The sequence below is a fragment of the Schistocerca piceifrons genome, chromosome 5 (assembly GCF_021461385.2).
Source record: "Schistocerca piceifrons isolate TAMUIC-IGC-003096 chromosome 5, iqSchPice1.1, whole genome shotgun sequence".
NCBI classification, from domain to species: domain Eukaryota; kingdom Metazoa; phylum Arthropoda; class Insecta; order Orthoptera; family Acrididae; genus Schistocerca; species Schistocerca piceifrons.
In genome coordinates, this window is record NC_060142.1 from 487,730,389 (window position 1) to 487,749,708 (window position 19,320).

General features: G+C 34.6%; 1 protein-coding gene across 1 annotated transcript in view; it reads left to right on the top strand.

The window, feature by feature from the left end:
* Positions 1-19,320, top strand: part of LOC124798507 (fatty acid synthase-like) — a 379,784-nt gene that overhangs the window by 45,906 nt on the left and 314,558 nt on the right. Inside the window, exon 6 of the mRNA XM_047261946.1 lies at positions 10,479-10,714. Within this exon, the coding sequence (XP_047117902.1) occupies positions 10,479-10,714 (236 nt within the window). The remainder of the gene's footprint in view (positions 1-10,478; positions 10,715-19,320) is intronic.

A 19,320-nucleotide genomic window follows, 5' to 3' on the forward strand; every position in this document is an offset into this window, starting at 1 on the left:
TAATATTTATAAGTTTTCATTGTTTTTTCATACGTCGAATGCATAATGTTTATAACTGTTAGAGGCACAATTTCCTCTCGTCGCACTGTAGCCAAAAATTTATCTCGTGGATGTTACAATATCTTTATAAAATGCATAAATATTCTTTTTATCTAGACATTCACCATAATGATTTAGCTGTTTAGCATTATCCATTTAAAGATTATAAAATTTAATAGGGAAAATAAAATTTTAAAAAATTTCAGAATGAATTCTGGATCATGAAATTCATTATTTTTCATTATTCTTCATTCCTGTATATTCAGTTTCATCAGTTCTTTTTCAACTAACTGATAATCCCAGTCAGTTATTAATTTAGAATATGTATCTGGTAAAATAATCTTAACCTCATTGTTAAGCTATATACAAATTTTTTCTCCACGTCTAGTATTTAAATATTATACAGTAATATTATACAAAACCTTTATCTCTAACTCATTCAGTTTTTAATCTCTTTCAAGAGATTTGCATGGTTGAGCTTCTTCATGAGAGTCTCCATTTATACAGGAAAATAATTATTAGGTTTTTTCACAATGAGTAATGTCCATATGGTAATGTACCTATTTTATTTTCCAAAATATATCTTCTGTCAGCAAGAGGACTCAATGCTTTCTTGTTTATTTCAACTGCATAGATTTCATGTTTTTCACTTTGCATCATATTAATTTTTCTGTCCTGTTCTCTATTGTTAAGGGAGCAATCTTTGCACTCTTCTAAACTTATTCAATACATTTTTTAACTTCTTTAGTTTTTTCTGTATTTTATCACCAACTTTAAAAGCATACATTTTTGCTTTCAAACCACAGAATTCTACATTATTTTTTCTATTGTATTCATATTTCATCTTTCCTAAAATTTTCTTGTTTACTTGTGGAATTCCATAAATATTATCTTCTAGATAATCACTTGTATCAAAGTAATCAGTCATCAAATTCATATCTTTGTAAAAATCTTGAGTTTCAATATTGTAAAACTAACTGTCCATATCCTGATAACACAACTCAATATTTTCTCCATATTTCAGTTTCATTATTCTATAGTGAAAACCATACATCAGTTCTTTAGGTAAATCAGGTATACTCATACCAACCTAGATGGGTTTATTGAACACAATTTTTATTTTATTCACATGAATATCAACAAGATTTTCATTAAATAGAGTTCATCCTCTAAAGTTTCGTTTAGCTATTAGATTATCACACTTTTTTGCTTCTGAAACTAACTTTATATTCTCTCTATGTCTCATATTTTTCATCTTTTTTCCAAACACTGCATTTTTCATTACATTTTAGAAATATTTCTCAAAATTTATTGGATTTAGTTCCCATATCCATTTTTAAAATCTATATATTTCTTCAACCAATCTGATTGATTGGATTTTAAGATTCTATATATTTTTGTTATTTTCATTCCAAGAGACAGGTACTGTTTAAGATTTCTATAGTGAACTACATAATTATGTATGTCATTCAGAGTAGTCAACAATTTGTTTTCCTTAATTCCTGGTACAATTTTATTTTCAGAGATAATGGTAAATCTTTATGCAAATCATGTAATTCTTTTGTATATTCTAGATCAACTTCAAATATGTATCCAATTTTCACAGTATCTGATATTTCATTTATTTTTGCACAATCAAAATTATTTGGTTCATCCCACTCAAACCCAGAATGTGGTAGACATTGACTCATAGCATAACCATATACATTGCTTGCATCTAAATATGCAAAATCATTCGATATCTTTTTATCATCAGAATCTTTCATATATTTATTGTTTGCTTTGACATATCTTGTAAAACACCATGATATTCCTCCTCTTATTCCGTTTTCAACCATTAAAATTGTATCATAATCATGTAATAAATCAAGTGGTTATTTAGTAATTTTCAACATTGAATCCCAAGATAAACCTAGTGCTGTAAAACACCAAGATGGATCAAGATCATATGCTTTTATAGAAGGGTTTCTAAATTTTTCAAATACATCAAACAATAACACTGCATCAGTTTTAAGATATAGATCATGATAGTCACCATTATTTGTAATATTAAATTTTTCACAAACAAATTTTGCATTTTTATAATCTTCATCACTTATTTCACGGTCAGTCAGTTCACTGTAAAATTCTTCTTTCGCTGGTTATTGTGTCTCTTCACACGTTAAACAAAAATCCATGTACTCATATGGATATACACCTTTTCTGATCACTAGATTGAATAACTCTTCTGAGAAAAAGTATTTAATATTTCTCATTTGACCCTTTTTCAGATTTGATGGTAATATGTCAAGTGATAAGGCCATACAGTTAAATGTATCAGTAAACTTCATCTTCAAATTTTGTGCCATCTTACCAAAACTAATGTCTCTATCTTCATTATTTAGTATTAGATCTATTTCTTTTTTATCACAATCAAGTCGTTTTGCAAACCGATGTGAATCATACTCACTAAATTATGGAAATAAATTGGTACAAAACTAGGATGTTTTAACTGTAAATAAGTTATTTGATAAAGGATTTATAAATTTTCCATTTAAATAGTCATGCTGATGCATCTTTTTATTTTTATGTTGAGTAATGATATTTACACAATGTACATTTTTTTTATCTAGCATATCTTGATTGTTATTCAGGAATTTATATTCTCATTTCTTCAGTTTCAGAAGAAATTCTTCCAATTTCTTCTACTTCTTGTTTTATACATTCAATAAATTTTTGTGACAATTTGGCCCTCTATAAATAACAGAATTTTTGTAATATCAATTTATATATTTATTATGATAACAGAATCCACTTGTTTCATGTTTTTGATATTTCATTGTATGTGAATTTTCTGGATTTGGTTGACAGTTGCAAGCCTGGTTTATATTCTTCAGTTATGAGATCCAAAATGCTTTTTGCAGAAAATTTTCGAGGTTGGGTTTGTGAAGAAGTTTTACTATCAGTTAGAACATATGGAGAATATAAAATTAAAAAGGAAATAAAAGAGATATATAAATTCCAAATAACTCATTTATAAAATTTAAATAGAATTCGAGAATATTATATTCAAAATTTAAATGGAATATTTGATAGAGATATTGGAAGTTGACATGAAAGAAATCATAAATAAATTGTTTATTACCTCATGTTTTTCCTCACACAATTAATAAAAATTCAAGACAAAATTTTATTCTTTCAGAATTATCTCAAAATGATTGTGAGTATACTTATAATGTAGTTAGAACACAACAAAAAATTTTACACTAACGGTAATACAGAATCAAAGATAGACATTAATAATTGTGAATAAATGTTAAGACTTAATTGCAATCCTAATTCAGTAAATTTATATCAATGATCGAAAGAAACATTGAGAATTATTTGTTGGCACAAATATTTCAATATTTTAAATGCTTACACTCAATAATTGTGATACAATTACTCTTTATCAAAATTATGCGACTGCATAATCAATTTTAGACTGTGTGTAACTTTATTTCTTAATAATTTTTCTGCGCAATGGACATTTTTTTTTAACCATTCATCAATACGCTCATTATGAAAAATGTGATTACTGTTTGTTTTTTACAAATGGATGTTTTTCATGAGTTAAATATAGAGAACACTCGTTATCTTCAGATTGTTCTATTATTTCATATGCTTTAGATATTTTTTGCATAAATGATTCAGACAGATTTTGATATTCTAAAACATACTACCAATTTGATTTATTTTGAAATTCTGGAAATAAATCTTCAGATAACTTTTGATTACTTGATATATCTTCCCAGTTTAATCTGTCTTCAAATTCTCTCATAAAATTTTCAGGTAATTTTTAACATGCTGATATGTATTCCCAATTTACTTCATCTTTAAATTCTCTAGTAAAATCTTCAAACAATTTTTGATTGCTTGATATTTCATCCCAATCCCAATTAATTTTATTTTTAAATTCTTCTATAAGATTTTGAGTGAAATTTGACATTGTTGCTACTGGAATCCAGTTTACTTTATCTTGGAATGATCTTATAATATTTTCAGATAATTTATGATATAATGCAGTATAATCCCAATTTATCTTAACATTCTCAAATACAATCTTGAGGAAATTTTGTTTGCAAGATATTTCACCTCAGTTTAATCTGTCTTGAAAGTGTCTCATAAATTTTGGAGATAATTTTTCACACCTTGATATTTTGTCCCACTTTACTTTATTCTGAAATTCTCTTAAAATTTTTTCACATAAGCTTTCATTACTTGATGTAATATTCCAATTTAATTTGTCTTGAAATTGTCTCATGAATGTAATATTTCAATTAACTTGTGATATTATATTCCAATTTAATTTATCTTGAAATTCTCTCATAAAATTTTCAAATAAAGTTTTATATTTTGACAAAAGCCCACAGTCTAACATATCTTGCATTTCTCTAATAAAATCTTCAGGCAAATTTCATTCTATTATTGATATAGTTTCCCAAAATAAGTTATCTTGAAATTCTCTCGTAAAATCTACAGATAATTCATAATGTCCTCACATATATTTCAGTCCAAATTCACCAAATGGATCATTATTTTTAATATAATGAACAGTTTTATTTTTATATATTTAAATTGTTGTCAAATACAATTTAAATAATTCCTTAACATGTAAATTTTCAAAATTATAATTAATCTCCTCCTTTTCCATTTTAGAATATCCTTTATTTCCTAATTCTTTTCCTTTAATTTTTAACTCCTTAATAGTATCATTTTTCACCTCATTTTTTCTGTTATTCATTTCTTTGGTAATATTATGATTATTAAAAGACCAGTAAGTTCTTGTTTTCTAAGTTTAGAATAACCTTTAAGTCCTAATTCTTTTGCTCTAGATTTCAGTTTGTTTACTTTTAGACTATTTGGCCTCACCATTCATTAAAAAATGATTTTTATAGATTTAAAATCAAAATATGTAAATTTTAGCCCAGCACAATGCTATAGATTTTATGTTTTATTTATGAAGATTTTCAGAGGATTAAAAGTTTAGGCATCTGGAATAAAATAGATTTTCTGAGACATAAAAGAAGTTACAAAACTTTCTAGAAAAAATGAAATTACATATACAGAAACTAAATATAATAGCCCATTAGCTATAGAATATAAAAAATATTTTTACTTTATAAAAATTATTTGTTAATAAATGGCAGCTATTGTAAGTGTATCTAATGCAGCCATCACTAGTTTAGAAACTACTATGATGAAAAACAATTTAACATTACCTGATAATCAAATATTTGTAGAATTATGGCTTTCTTTCAAAGATAAGAAAGAGATATCAATAACACCAAATTTATTTATTTTTGTGGCATTTATTAAGGAAAGTCAGTGGTCAGAAAAACCAACAAATGATGTTTTAAATAGGAAGAAACACTTTGTAGAATTTTTAAGGGTAAATGACATAGGTTATGAACAAATAGATAATGAAAGTGAAAAAGTGAATATCTATACCTACATTCTAGGTGATATAAAAACACATCTCCAAATAATTTATCTAGGAAAAGTTGGTTACTTACAACTAAAGATATTTTTAAATATGCAATTTTGTTGTTGCCCTTGCTTATATTGTAATCCAAGTTCATCCCTAGTTTACCTATTATGTCTGTTGCAGTGTGATCTGGGTTAAAGTAGACTAATCCTTGTTCTGACAACTAACATGTTTTCTTCTCTTACTAGTGGTTTGATAGGGGCCAGTTGTGGTTTAATGATGCATAACATACTGCCAGCTAGTCTTCTTCTTCTCTTGCACTGTATCACATAGGCATAAAATTGCAAAATTCTGGGATGTTCAGTTCTAAGTTGTCTTTTTACCATTGTCTCTGTGAATACTCCAGTGTCATAATCAGCCATGATATTTCTTGGGAGCAGGTTCAGAACTCACCTCAGACCCTCTACATTCCAGTTATATTTGTCCATGGTTGCCGGGCCTCTAAACTTCCAGGGTTGTAGGATTTGGGTATCATTGGATCTTTATCTTGCCCTTTATTAATTATTACCACTACAGTTTTCTTCCACGGTACAGGGACCCTTGCTCACAAGGGACACCCATTGTACAGATTGCACAAATAAATATCAAATTGGCCACATAATCCTTATATTTCTTTGGAAGGAATCCCATCCAGTCCTGCAGATTTTATTTTTTTTTTTTGTTTTTCAGACTTAAAATAAAATGCCTAATTTCTTCTTGTGCAAATGGGTACATACGTTTATTGTTCCTATGTTGTTGTTGATGTGGTCTTCAGTCCAGAGACTGGTTTGATGCAGCTCTCCATGCTACTCTATCCTATGAGAGGTTCTTCATATCCCAGTACCTACTGCAGCCTACATCCTTCTGAAGCTGTTTAGTGTATTCATTACTTGGTCTCCCTCTACGATTTTTACCCTCCACGCTGCCCTCCAATACTAAATTGGTGATCCCTTGATGCCTCAGAACATGTCCTACCAACCGATCCCTTCTTCTAGTCAAGTTGTGGCTCAAATTTCTCTTCTCTCCAATTCTATTCAATACCTCTTCATTAGTTATGCGATTCACCCATCTGATCTTCAGCATTCTTCTGTAGCACCACATTTCAAAAGCTTCTATTCTCTTCTTGTCTAAACTATTTATCGTACAGGTTTCACTTCCATACATGGCTACACTCCATACAAATACTTTCAGAAACAACTACCTGGCACTAAAATCTATACTCAATGTTAACAAGTTTCTCTTCTTCAGAAATGCTTTCCTTGCCATTGCCAGCCTACATTTTATATCCTCTCTACTTTGACCAACATCAGTTTCTTTGCTCCAAAATAGCAAAACTCACTTACTACATTAAGTGTCTCATTTCCTTATCTAATTCCCTCAGCATCACCTGATATAATTTGATTAAATTCCATTCTCCTCTTTTTGCTTTTGTTGATGTTCGTCTTATATCCTCATTTCAAGACACTGTCCATTCCATTCAACTGCTCTTCCAGTTCCTTTGCTGTCTTTGACAGAATTACAATGTCGTCGGTGAACCTCAAAGTTTTTATTTCTTCTACATGGACTTTAGTTCCTACTCCGAATTTTTCCTTTGTTTCCTTTACTGCTTGCTCAATATACAGATTGAATAACATTGGGGATATGCTACAACCCTGTCTCACTCCCTTCCCAACCACTGCTTCCCTTTCATACCCCTCGACTATTATAACTGCCATCTGGTTTCTGTACAAATTGTTCATAGCCTTTTGCTCAGTGTATTTTACCCCTGCCACTTTCAGAATTCGAAAGAGAGTATTCCAGTCAATGTTGTCAAAAGCTTTCTACAAGTCTACAAATGCTAGAAATGTACGTTTGCCTTTCCTTAATCTATTTTCTAAGATAAGTTGTAGGGATCCGTATTGTCTCATGTGTTCCAACATTTGTACGGAATCCAAACTGATCTTCCCTGAGGTCGGCTTCTACCAGCTTCTCCATTCGTCTGTAAATAATTCGTGTTAGTATTTTGTAGCCGTGGCTTATTAAACTGATAGTTTGGTAATTTTCACATCTGTCAACACCTATATTCTTGGCATAACATTTCCTGTAACCTACACTGATCATCTGTCTTTCCTTCTTCACTATCATTGGAAAGTAATGTTTCCATTAGCAGGGTAGCTGACTATTTCCAACTTTCAGTTACCATCCCATCATTCCTTCTGAGAGTGGATAAGACTGTTGGCGATCATATTTTCTCACAGACTATATTATATGGTACAGCCCAGGGATCGGTTTCTAAGTAGCCTTCGGGAATTGCTTCCATCATTCCATTTTTGTTTTTCACAACTCTTCCTTAAATTGTTGTTTAAAGTACCTGCATCTAGGCGGCCTTCATACTCTTTCTTCTTGAATCATGCTGCTCTTGTATAGCTTCCTGGCTCGTTTTGTTTTACATCTTAATTTCTGCAGTGCCTCTGTCTAGATGTAATGTACTCCTTTAGAATGAACTCTGCTGATAGGTATTGATGCCTCCATTGCTCTATGCATGAGGCGTGTTTTTTAAGTAAGTACAATTTTGAAATTAAAAAAAGAGTGCTAAGATATTTCAATAATTTTTATTTTTACATGAAAGTCTGTACCTTAATCTACTTTTCTACATAATTTCCGTCAATATTGAGGCACTTGTCATAACATTGTACCAGTTTTTGAATACCCTCCTCATAGAAGTCTGCCGTCTGACTTGTTAACTGCTGCATCGCCACTGTTTTGACTTCATCATTGCCTTGAAGACGCTGACCGCCCAGGTGTTTCTTCAAGTGCAGGAACTGATGGCAGTCACTGGGTGCAAGATCGGGACTGTACAGAGGATGATCTAGAGTTTTGCATCGAAAAGATGTGATGAGATCTTTGGTCTGATTCGTCACATGCGGATGGGCATTGTCTTGCAGCAAAATGATGCCCTTGCTCAACTTGCCACGTCTTTTGTTCTGAATTGATCAGTAGATTGTGCAATGTCTTACACTAAGCTGCTGCATTGATTGTCTCATTATGAAGCAGAAATTCCACAAGCAATACTCCTTTTCTGTCTCAAAACACTGTGCACATGTTTTTACGGGCAGAAATTGTTTGCTTAAACTTCACTTTTCTGGGTGAATCTGACCTCCTTACAGCTCCGATCTTGTGCCCAGTGACTACCATCTGTTCCTGCACTTGAAGAAACACCTGGTCAGTCAGCATCGTCAAGACGATGATGAAGTCAAAACAGTGGTGATGCAGTGGTTAACAAGTCAGGTGGCAGACTTCTATGAGGAGGGTATTCAAAAACTGGTACAATGTTATGACAAGTGCCTCAATATTGACAGAAATTATGTAGAAAAGTAGATTAAGGTACAGGTTTTCATGCAAAAATAAAATTATTGAGATATCGTAGCACGTCTTTTTTTAATTTCAAAACGGTACTTACTTAAAAAACGCACCTTGTATCCTCACTGTCAGTTCTTGCACTTTAACATCTACATTATCACCCAGTGATGGATTTCCTGGACACTGAAACACTCTTTTTAATTCTTCCCAGTTAGCGTACTTAATTTTATATTAGGTCCTTATACACACATTTTCTGTGTCGTCTTAGCCTTAGGCATTCAGTTGTTATTTGTGAAGTTTGAAACACCTTTTCCATACACTATCTCTGCCTACGAACTTGGTATGTGGACTGAAGATGGTCAGTAACTGAACAAAATGGGTAACCTACAAAAATAAATGTTTCTTGTGGTCGAGACTTTTCATCTTCATTTTAAAGTACTAAGAAAAACAACTGTTCTCCATGATAAATGTTCTCAAAAATTATTGGGATATTAGTGTACTTTTTCATTAAAATATGTCCTTTATGCATAGGATACTTCTAAATTCCTCCTTCATGTTTCATTGAATCATGATAGGGGCCTTGGGTAGGAACTCATATTTGCAAACATTTTGTTTTCATTTTCCATAACTCAAACATGAAAAGTAATACATCACTTTCTTTCATTTTTGGTATATGAAAGAGGTACTGTAATTTGCTGTGACTCTGCTAATTGTTACATTTTTAACCGACTAACTAATATGGCAACATGCTCTATGTTAACTGCTGTTGTAGCAATGAAGCATGATGCAGACTACTATTAGAAGAAGGTACATATTGTTCAATGATACATGTTAATACTGTATGTTTCATTTGTCCTTTAGCATTGCACATAACTCAAACATGAAAAGTAATACATCACTTTCTTTCATTTTTGGTATATGAAAGAGGTACTGTAATTTGCTGTGACTCTGCTAATTGTTACATTTTTAACCGACTAACTAATATGGCAACATGCTCTATGTTAACTGCTGTTGTAGCAATGAAGCATGATGCAGACTACTATTAGAAGAAGGTACATATTGTTCAATGATACATGTTAATACTGTATGTTTCATTTGTCCTTTAGCATTGCACATAATAGTAAATTTCCTAGAATTTTCTATTAATTACCAGGTTGAGAAAATTCCTGTTTTTTATTTTCTCAGTGGTTGTAGGAGAATGAAATTGATTATTTTACTAATTTCTCTTCCATAGCACAGTTTGCAGTTTCACATTTCTAAGCACAGTTTGCAGTTCCACATTCCTATTTAAAATTATACCCTCTCAGTTTCCACTACAAATCACAAGTAGTGTAATATGAATCTATTAACAACAAAAATAGTTAAAGTATGTGTTTTCTTAAGGTTAAGGACATACAAATACCATGTACTGTGACAAGAATTCATTGCATTATAGTCTTAATGTAACCCAATAAATTATTTTGTGTCTTTGTTAAGCATTTTGGTGTAGATTATCCCTTTAGTTTCATACAAATTTGACTTTTTTGTAGTGGAGAATTGTTGCATTTTTGGTTTTTGAGTATACAGTATTTTATTTTAAGAAACATAGTGATCTAAATGTTTATATTCTTGACAGGGAATGGTTATGGGAGAAGTGAAGCATCAGTTGCCTTATTTCTTCAGCGTAAAAGAGATGCCAAACGGATCTACTGTTCTGTTCTTGGTTCTGGGGTTATCTGTATGGGAGACAGACAATGTTTCTTTCCAGCCACGCAACTACATTTCACACATCTGCTGAGAGAATTTTATGAGAAGTTTCCTATTAATCCTTCAGAAATTTCCTATTTAGAGGCTGATGGTTCTGCAGCTTTGGTAAGTAATAACCACCAGATTTTATTTACAAGTTTCACTACCGCCAGCAAGACAGTTTCACTTGTTGTCAGTGGGAACGGATTCCATACTGTACAGGTCTTTTTTATGTGATAAAGCAGATTGGAAAACTATAAATACGTCACAATATGTTATTTATCTAGTTTAGTCAAATTTATTTCAGAGCAATAACTCAATACACAAGGGCTGATTTATGTTTCTAAAAATAATAACTCCATCAGTTTACCATATATACCTACTAACTGGGTGTTGATGACTCAAATTAGTATTGTTTTTGATGTGCCTCTCATATTATCTAAACCTATCATTTAGATACTGCTATTTACAATTTTATAGTTACAGAACCTTAATTTCTTGTAGCTGTATGCCTGGACTTGCATGATAGTATGTTACATTGAGAAATAAAATAGGAAATTGTAATTCAATAAAGTCTCAGTTTTGGTTTTCAGTTTAAGAAAATATTGCTGTATTTATGGAATTACTGGTTCCGTGTCACTTGTGAGTGTGAAAATTTATTAATTATATAAATCTAGTTGACAAACTGTTACATATTTTCTTGACTTTCTAATGGCTGTGAAATAAACTAACTTCCATCTGCAGCTGTAAACATTTTTGTTCTTGATTAAATTTTGACTCTTTAGATCAAATAAACTAAACTCCATCCAAACAGGCTTCGAAGGGCCCAACAGTACCAACTGACCACAGTGTCATCCTTAGTGAACTGGCATCACTGATTACAGATATGGAGGGGCTTGTGGTTGGCACACTGCTCTCACACTCATTGTCAGTTTTCATTACCAGAGCCACTGCTTCTCAATCAAGTAGCTCCTCAATTGACCTCACAAGGCCTGAGTGCACCCTGCTTGCCAGCAGCACTCGGCAGACCCAGACAGTCACCCATCCAAGTGCTAACTAAGCCCAACAGCACTTAACTTTGTTCATCTGTTGGGAAACGCTGTCACCACTGTGTCAAGGCTGTTGGCAATTCAATAAAATACTTTCACAGAGTGTGAATGTTCAGCAGAACCAGTCAGTCACCCATCCAAGCACTAACCAAGATTGACAGCACTAAACTTTGGTGATCCGATGGGAATCGGTGTTACTACTGCAGCAAAGCTATTGGTACTCAAATAAAATGGTTTCAGACATTGTGAACTTTATCGTTCATAAATAACTTGTGGATATCCAGCTTCCAACTGTGGCTAATAGTGTGTACCCTGTGAGAAATGACGTAGTTCAACAGCTGGATGGCATAGTGCAAGAGATAGATACAGATTTTTCCAACTATGATCATCAAACATTAATTATAAATTAATAAAACAAACAATGAATAGAACACAACATTTAAAGAGAAATTGCTTGAAGAATGCTAAGAAGAGATTTATCAAGCAGGCAGTCTAGATGGAAAATTAAACTCTTCCCTAAATCTATTCCTTCAGTTTGAGTCCTCTTTTCTCTTAAAGCAAACTAAGTTAAATGAAACAGAATCAAGAACAAGAGATGGAATACTTGTGAGATTAACTTATCTTGTTCAAGGAATAGAGAGCTTTACTTAATTCAGATAGTAAGCTCTAGCCAAGAGTAGGAATTCCACAACCACCAGTACTGTAAAATCCTCTAGTGGTGAAACACATGTACTATGTATGTTAAATAAAACTCTATAATAATAACACAGCTTCTACATTCAAACACTTAAAAGCTCCACATTTGACATATATTACCACCCATGCTCTGAACATCTTGACACATTAGTTTGCCCGACTATCACTATCTCCGGTAGGCCCTGAAATGTGATCAACTCTCCCTAGCATCCTCCTCACACAGTGCACTATAGCCTTCCATTGCCCTCTTAACCACTGTAACATACCAATTTACATATACTCACCACAAAAAATTTTATTTTGGAATGACCACCACTTAAATGGATGAGTGCATGAATGTACATGGAAGAACAGCCCATCTTGGGGACAGCCAGTAACAAGTTACTGAACATGTTCTGCAGAATGTCTCAAACAGCATGGCTTTCTGCAGCATTACACAGAATATTTGGAATCTCCCAAGTGATACTAATTTCCTTGTACCCCAGTGATGGGGACTAGCTCCACGGCATACCTTCATATCTCACTGCCCACTGTTCTCTTGCACTTAACATCCATTAATAAACAATCCCACACTCCATTTTTATTATATTTATTTACTTAATTATTTTTTATTACTGTTTTAATCTTCATCCCCCCCTCTCCTTGTTTTCCTCATCTCCTCATCCAGTTTCCTCCTAGGTTTTGATTTCATAATCCATTCCTCTTCCTGTATCCATTTTCTTTACATCACCTTCCACATCTAGTGTTGCTATTTCCCTGGTTGGTTAATTTTATCATCCTGTACAAACTCTTCTTCAAACTGGTACTCACCCAACAAAATAGTCTTCACTTCCACATAAATGTAATTCCTCAGGCAGGCACAGAGAAGTATATAATACTGCTGTGTGCTGTGTGATCCTCTGCCTTATGGCACCATTTAAATGTTATATGAAGGGGCATGTGGACAGCATACCACTCTCCAAGCTGTTATCACTTTTGCATACCTTGAGACTGCTGCTTATTATTCAAGAATGTCCTTGCTTAGTGTCATAAGGGTGAGTGCATTCTATTACATTCTACCCATCAAGGAAAAAATCCTGGGAGTACCAGTAATTGAACCTGGATCCTCTGCATAGCAATCAGATACAATGACTGCTCAGCTATAGACATGGGCCTTTGCTTCCATATGTCTCAGTAATTCCTACAACAGTATAACACCATGCCAAAATCAATGTGTGGTTGCATTTACAATAATGAAAGAAAGAAAATTGAAGACAGTATTATGGAAAGAGGAGAGGAAGTGAGTGAAGTGGACAAGGAGACCACACAGTATAATCAAACTAATGTAATTTTATTTATTTTTATAGTATGTGAAGTTCAGAACTCACATATCAATTGCCCAAAGCTGTTCAGTATAACTCTCAAACATTCTTGAGAAGATGTATGTTGAAGTTCTCTGAGTAAGTCATTAAAATTAAAATGAGTTTTGGATGGGCTGCATAGCTCTGTGATACAATGCTCACTTGCAAAAGAGGGCCCCTGGTTTCCATTTCTGGCTGACGCAATTTTTTTAAAAAAGGTGCACATTCTATGAACTTTTCTGTGAAGTGTCAAATTAAAAAATATCTGTCGCACTCAAGGTTGGTAATTGCTGGCCCAAGTTCTTACCCACCTCTAACCCTGCTAACTGCAATAATCATAATAATAAAGCAATTAGCAATTTTTGCAAACTAGTGACTTTGCATCCATTTGCATAATAAATGCATACTAGTATGAGAAAGTGCAGGTAGAAAAACATATTTTGTTATTTCTGCACATCTTTGTGTTCATCGTAATTGTTGTTTGGCTGTTCATTTAGATGGTAGATTCTCCACCCCGTGAGACATAGTTGGGTGGTTTCTTGGAGGTATGTACATCGAAATAATAGTATGTACAGATTATTTTCATTATATCATGTGTTTAATGAACACCCATCTTGTTTCAACACCAGGAAACACACACGGATCTTTACAACATTTTCAGTTTACAGACTACATGTTCTAACTCCATAAAGCAACCATGACAGACAGATGTACTCCATCACTGCCTGACAGAGAGACTCCGACTATGTTGACTGTTATATGGAAATATACAAAGATGTATATGAGTTCTGTTCAAAAAATTCTGGAATGTTCATAATTTTGCACCATTGATGTGTTGGGACAAAGTGTGGTCAGCATCCCTGCACACACCTGTGTTTTATGTGTAATTGTCAGAAGTTTCATTGTTGTATGTCTGTTAGTTATTATTCAGTACTGTATTGAGTAGAACGTTGTGTCACAGAGTTTGTAGATTTCGAGATGGCAGAGTTAGAGGAGCAACATGTATTTAAATTGTGTGAGAAACTCAAGGAAACCTTTACAGAGACACACCAAATGATGCAGGAAGCCTACAGTGATGAGTGACTAAGCCATACTCAGTGTTAGGAATGGTACACACGGTTTAAAATGATCAGACGGAGGTTAAAGATGATGCTCATTCAGGACACCCTGTGGCATCTACCAATGAGGGCCATGTCAGGCTATTGGTGCATGACTATTGCACAAGAAACAAAGTTGCCTCATCCTCTGTACTCTCCAGACCTGGCCCCTGCAGGCTTTTTTTTTTTTTCTTTCAGAAATTGAAAACCCCATTGACAGGATGAAGGTTTGCAGTGAGAGATAAGATAAAAGAAAATTCAGCAAAAGAAAAGTCACAGACAGTGCTTCGCACAATCCACCAAGATGCATACCAACACTGCTTTCAAAAGTGGAAACGGCTTTGGGGGCAGTGTATCAATTGTAGACGAGATTATTTGGAGAAGACCATTCACAATAAGTAAAAGGTAAAAAAATATTTTGTGGAAAGAATTTTGGAATATTTTGAGCAGACCTTGTACATGAGGGCTGTTCAAAAAGTACCCCACTTCTATGTACAACATCAGTCTTTATTCACATACAATTTTTTGACACTAGTCATCTTCAAAGCATTCCCCCATTAGTAGCCTGCACACAACTACCAACACTGCTGCCACCACTAGAAGAATCACTGGAAAGCCTCTTTTGGTATGGCATGCAGATGCTCTGTTGAATTCTGTATAATGTCATTCTGAAATCTAGTGTCCTTCAGAGTCTGTTTCTGTTTAGACAAAAGCCAGAAGCCACTCAGTGCTAGATCAGGGGAACAGGGAGGTTGACAAAATACAGCCATGTTGTGTTCAGGCAAAAAACTCTGAATTAATTGAGAGCAATGAGCAGGTGTGTTATCATGGTGGAGGTGACACCTGCTCGCTGCCTGTGAGTCTGGCCATGTGCATCTCACTGCTTCATGAAGTCACTGCAGAATCTCTTGGTAGTACTCCTTTGGTACCTTTTGGGGCATACTCATAGTGGACCATGTCATTTTAGTAAAAAAAGATGCCAACCTGCCTCGCTTTTTGGGTCTTGGGAATGATGAATGCATCCATTGCAGTGCATGGAACTTTGTTTGTGGGTTGTACTCATACACCCAGGACTCATCACCAGTGATCACTGTGTTAAGAAAGGTGGGATTACTGTTCACAGTATCCAGTGTGTTCTATATGATCTTCGAACAAAGTTGTTTCTGCTCAGTTGTTAGCAACTTTGGCACAAACTTTTCTGGGATCTCCCTGATGTTCAAATGTTTTGTTAAAATGCAATGAATGGATTCAGTTCTAATTTTAACCTCATCTGCAACTTTTCTGATCATAATTTGCCTATCCTGCCCACAAGGATCCTTACATTTTGCGCAGGAACAGCTTAATTCTGATTGGCTGTTGATCTAAATGACCAATCAGAACGTTCCTTCCTGACCATTCTCACAGCAAATCTTGCCATATCCAGTGACTAATTTGATAGTAATTAACATTGTGTGAAATATTCTTCAAATTGATAAATAAACTTATTCTGCCTCTAACTTCCATTCTGGCTGCTTTTATACAAAAGCATGCTTACACAGGCATACGTCATCTGAATTGTGGTTGCAACATAACTTTCCCATGGTTCGTTTGTACAAGGTTTTACATTACAATATGGTCTCCTTCAAAGTACTCGCCCTGAGATGCGATACACTTCTGCCAACGCCGTTTCCACTGTTGATAACATTGCTGAAAGTCTTCAGTTGTGATGTTGTTCAGTTGCCGTGTCGTTTCCGCCTTGATGACTTTCACATCTTCCAAGTGCCGCCCCCGAAGCACCATTTTGCATTTTGGGAACATTAAGAAGTCACACGGTGCTAAATTGGGTGAATAAGGTGGGTGGTCTGTCACGGTGATTGAGCTTCGGGCCAAAAACTTGTGCACAACGAGTGACATGTGAGTGGGCGCATTGTTGTGATGAAGGATCCACCTGCCCCCTTTTACCAACTCCGGTCGAAATCGGGCCGCACGAGCTCTGAGACGCGTCAGAACTTCAACGTAAAAATTTCTGTTCACTCTCTGGCCGGGAGGGACAAATTCCTTGTGAACAATGCCCCTAGAATCAAAGAAAAAAATCAACATTGTCTTCACATTGGACCTTGATTTTTGTGACTTTTTTGTTCTCGGTTCTCCTGCTAGTTTTCATTCCTTGCTTTGAGATTTGAGCTCCACATCGAATTCGTAAAACCAGGACTCGTCTCCAATGATGACTCGGTTGAGAAAGTCCCCTCGTTCCTCTGCTTCCAACCAGTCCTCACAGCACTCAACCCTCGTTGCTTTCTGTTCTGGTGTCAAGAGCTTCGGTACGATTTTCGCACACAATTTCTTCATTTCACATTTTTGTGCCAGGATTTCGTGAACGATTGTTTTGGGGACTCACAGCTCATGAGCAATCATTCTGACTGTCAATCTACAGTATTTAAGAACACAAGCCCAAATTCGTTCAACATTTGCATCAGAACTCGATGTCGACTGGCATCCTGGGTGAGGGTCATCGTTCACTTCTTCTCGGCCATCCCGGAACCTTTTTAACCACTTGTTCATGGTTGGTTCCTTCAGAGAATTGTCTCCGTAAACCTGTTTCAAACACTCAAAAATCTCACAGCCATTCTTGCTTAGCTTTGCAAGAAACTTGATGTTGACGCGCTGTTCCTCAATTAGAGAGAGCTCCATGCCGACGGCAGGTGAAAAAGGGTAACTGTCAACAAGCTGCCGCACACTCCCACATTCATGCAGAGTGCTCTGACTCGAAATGAGCATTGATGGGATTGATTACAGCAGTGGTCCCACCTGGCAGTGACTGCAACTTGTAACATAAAGACATTATTCAACTTTTATACATATTTTCCGGACAAACCTCGTATACATGTATGTCTGGTTATTTTGTTGTCACATCACATTAATGCACTTCAGTACAAAATATAAAGTAAAGTTTTCTTGTTTTTGTATTATATTCATATATAGATCTATTTGGCAACTGAAACACACAGATATAATTTCAGCATTTATGTAATACAGCATTATTAAGCCATTTTTGGAATTAGGAGAGAACATTGGAATACACTTAAGGTGATGATTATGCTTCTCCATTACTTATCTTCTTCATTACTGTCACTGCTCATTTCTGATACTTCAGCCATTTTGAGACCCTTATAGAATTCATGGTATGTTGGGGGTACATACATTGGAAGGCTCTGAATATCTTTCAGTTTCTCAGGGCGTAGAGTGCACCCTAATGGATACAGTGTAGGTAGCATAATTTGACTGAGAGAACAGTGGCGAGCTTTTAAGCATTTATTTAAATTCACTGAAGAGTATTCTTCCATGTCGTTGTGGCTGTATTTGTACTCCATTATCCCTGGCTTCTCTTTTGAAAATCTCATTTCCTTAACCCTAAGCCACTCAACCTTTTCTCCAGAAAGATTTACTTTTCTGTTAGTCACTGCTTTTTCGAGTAGCATAGTACTTTTGAAGCCACTACAATCCATTTTTAAAACTTCATATTTACCTTTCTTCACTCTGGCATTCTCAATATATAATACAATAAAGCTGTTCTGGGGCAAATATTTCTGGATAATGCTGTAGTTTCATCTCTATATCCCCAAAATCACTGTCATTCGGAAGATATAAGTGACCAGGTTCAGCAAATTTGTGCGTAATTTCCTCAATGTTAGTTTTGTCACTCTGAACCAAATACATCCAAATTGTCATAATTTTAAAATTCCTGTTTTGCCCCCCACATGAATCTGACCATAATACCATGCTTGGACCAATGTCATGAGATTTGACATACTTCAATACACAGGAGCCTACCTCTTGAGCTCCCCATGAAGCAGTACTTTCATTACAGCAATGCATTACTGCCTTTCCACTTTTAAAGTCATGAATTCCAAGATTAAAGTGGGAAAGTTGACATTTATAGTATGCAACACCTGTTGTCAATTTTGGCAGCAGTAATGCTTTCTGCAAATCAAATGAAAAAACTGTAAGATTATCTGCTGTCTTGGAGTTCTCCATATCCCTTTTCAGACAATCTCTTGCAGCTTCAACCTTCCTGTGGTGCAATTCCTACTCCTTTCTTAATCTTTGTAGCTTCTCAGTGTCTGCCTCACCAGCTCTAAGTGTCTTCTCTGCTATAATTAGCGTGTTTAGCCTGTCACATGTTTGACATGTATCCTTTTGAGGAGGCTTGAAACTGAGATTGAAGTCTCGTCTAAATACTTTTTCGTACACTGATTGGCTGGGAGGTTTAACATTGGGATCTTCTTCTTTCAGCTTATCAATGAATAATCTGTACATCAAACTAAGATTAAGTCTACTGTCCAAGTACTTTTTTGATGAATCTCTTCTGCAGTAGTGACTCGATGTACTGGGAAAACTATTAATATGATTATGGATGTGAATAATAACTGAGTCAGCACTTTTATTATGAGGTACATGTTTTCTGCACTGGTCACATATAGAGCTTGTCTTTGCTCTGGCTGTGGCTCAATGCACTTTGCTGCCAGAAATCTGTTGTTTCTTTAGATAAGTTTCTTTGCATGACTTCACAT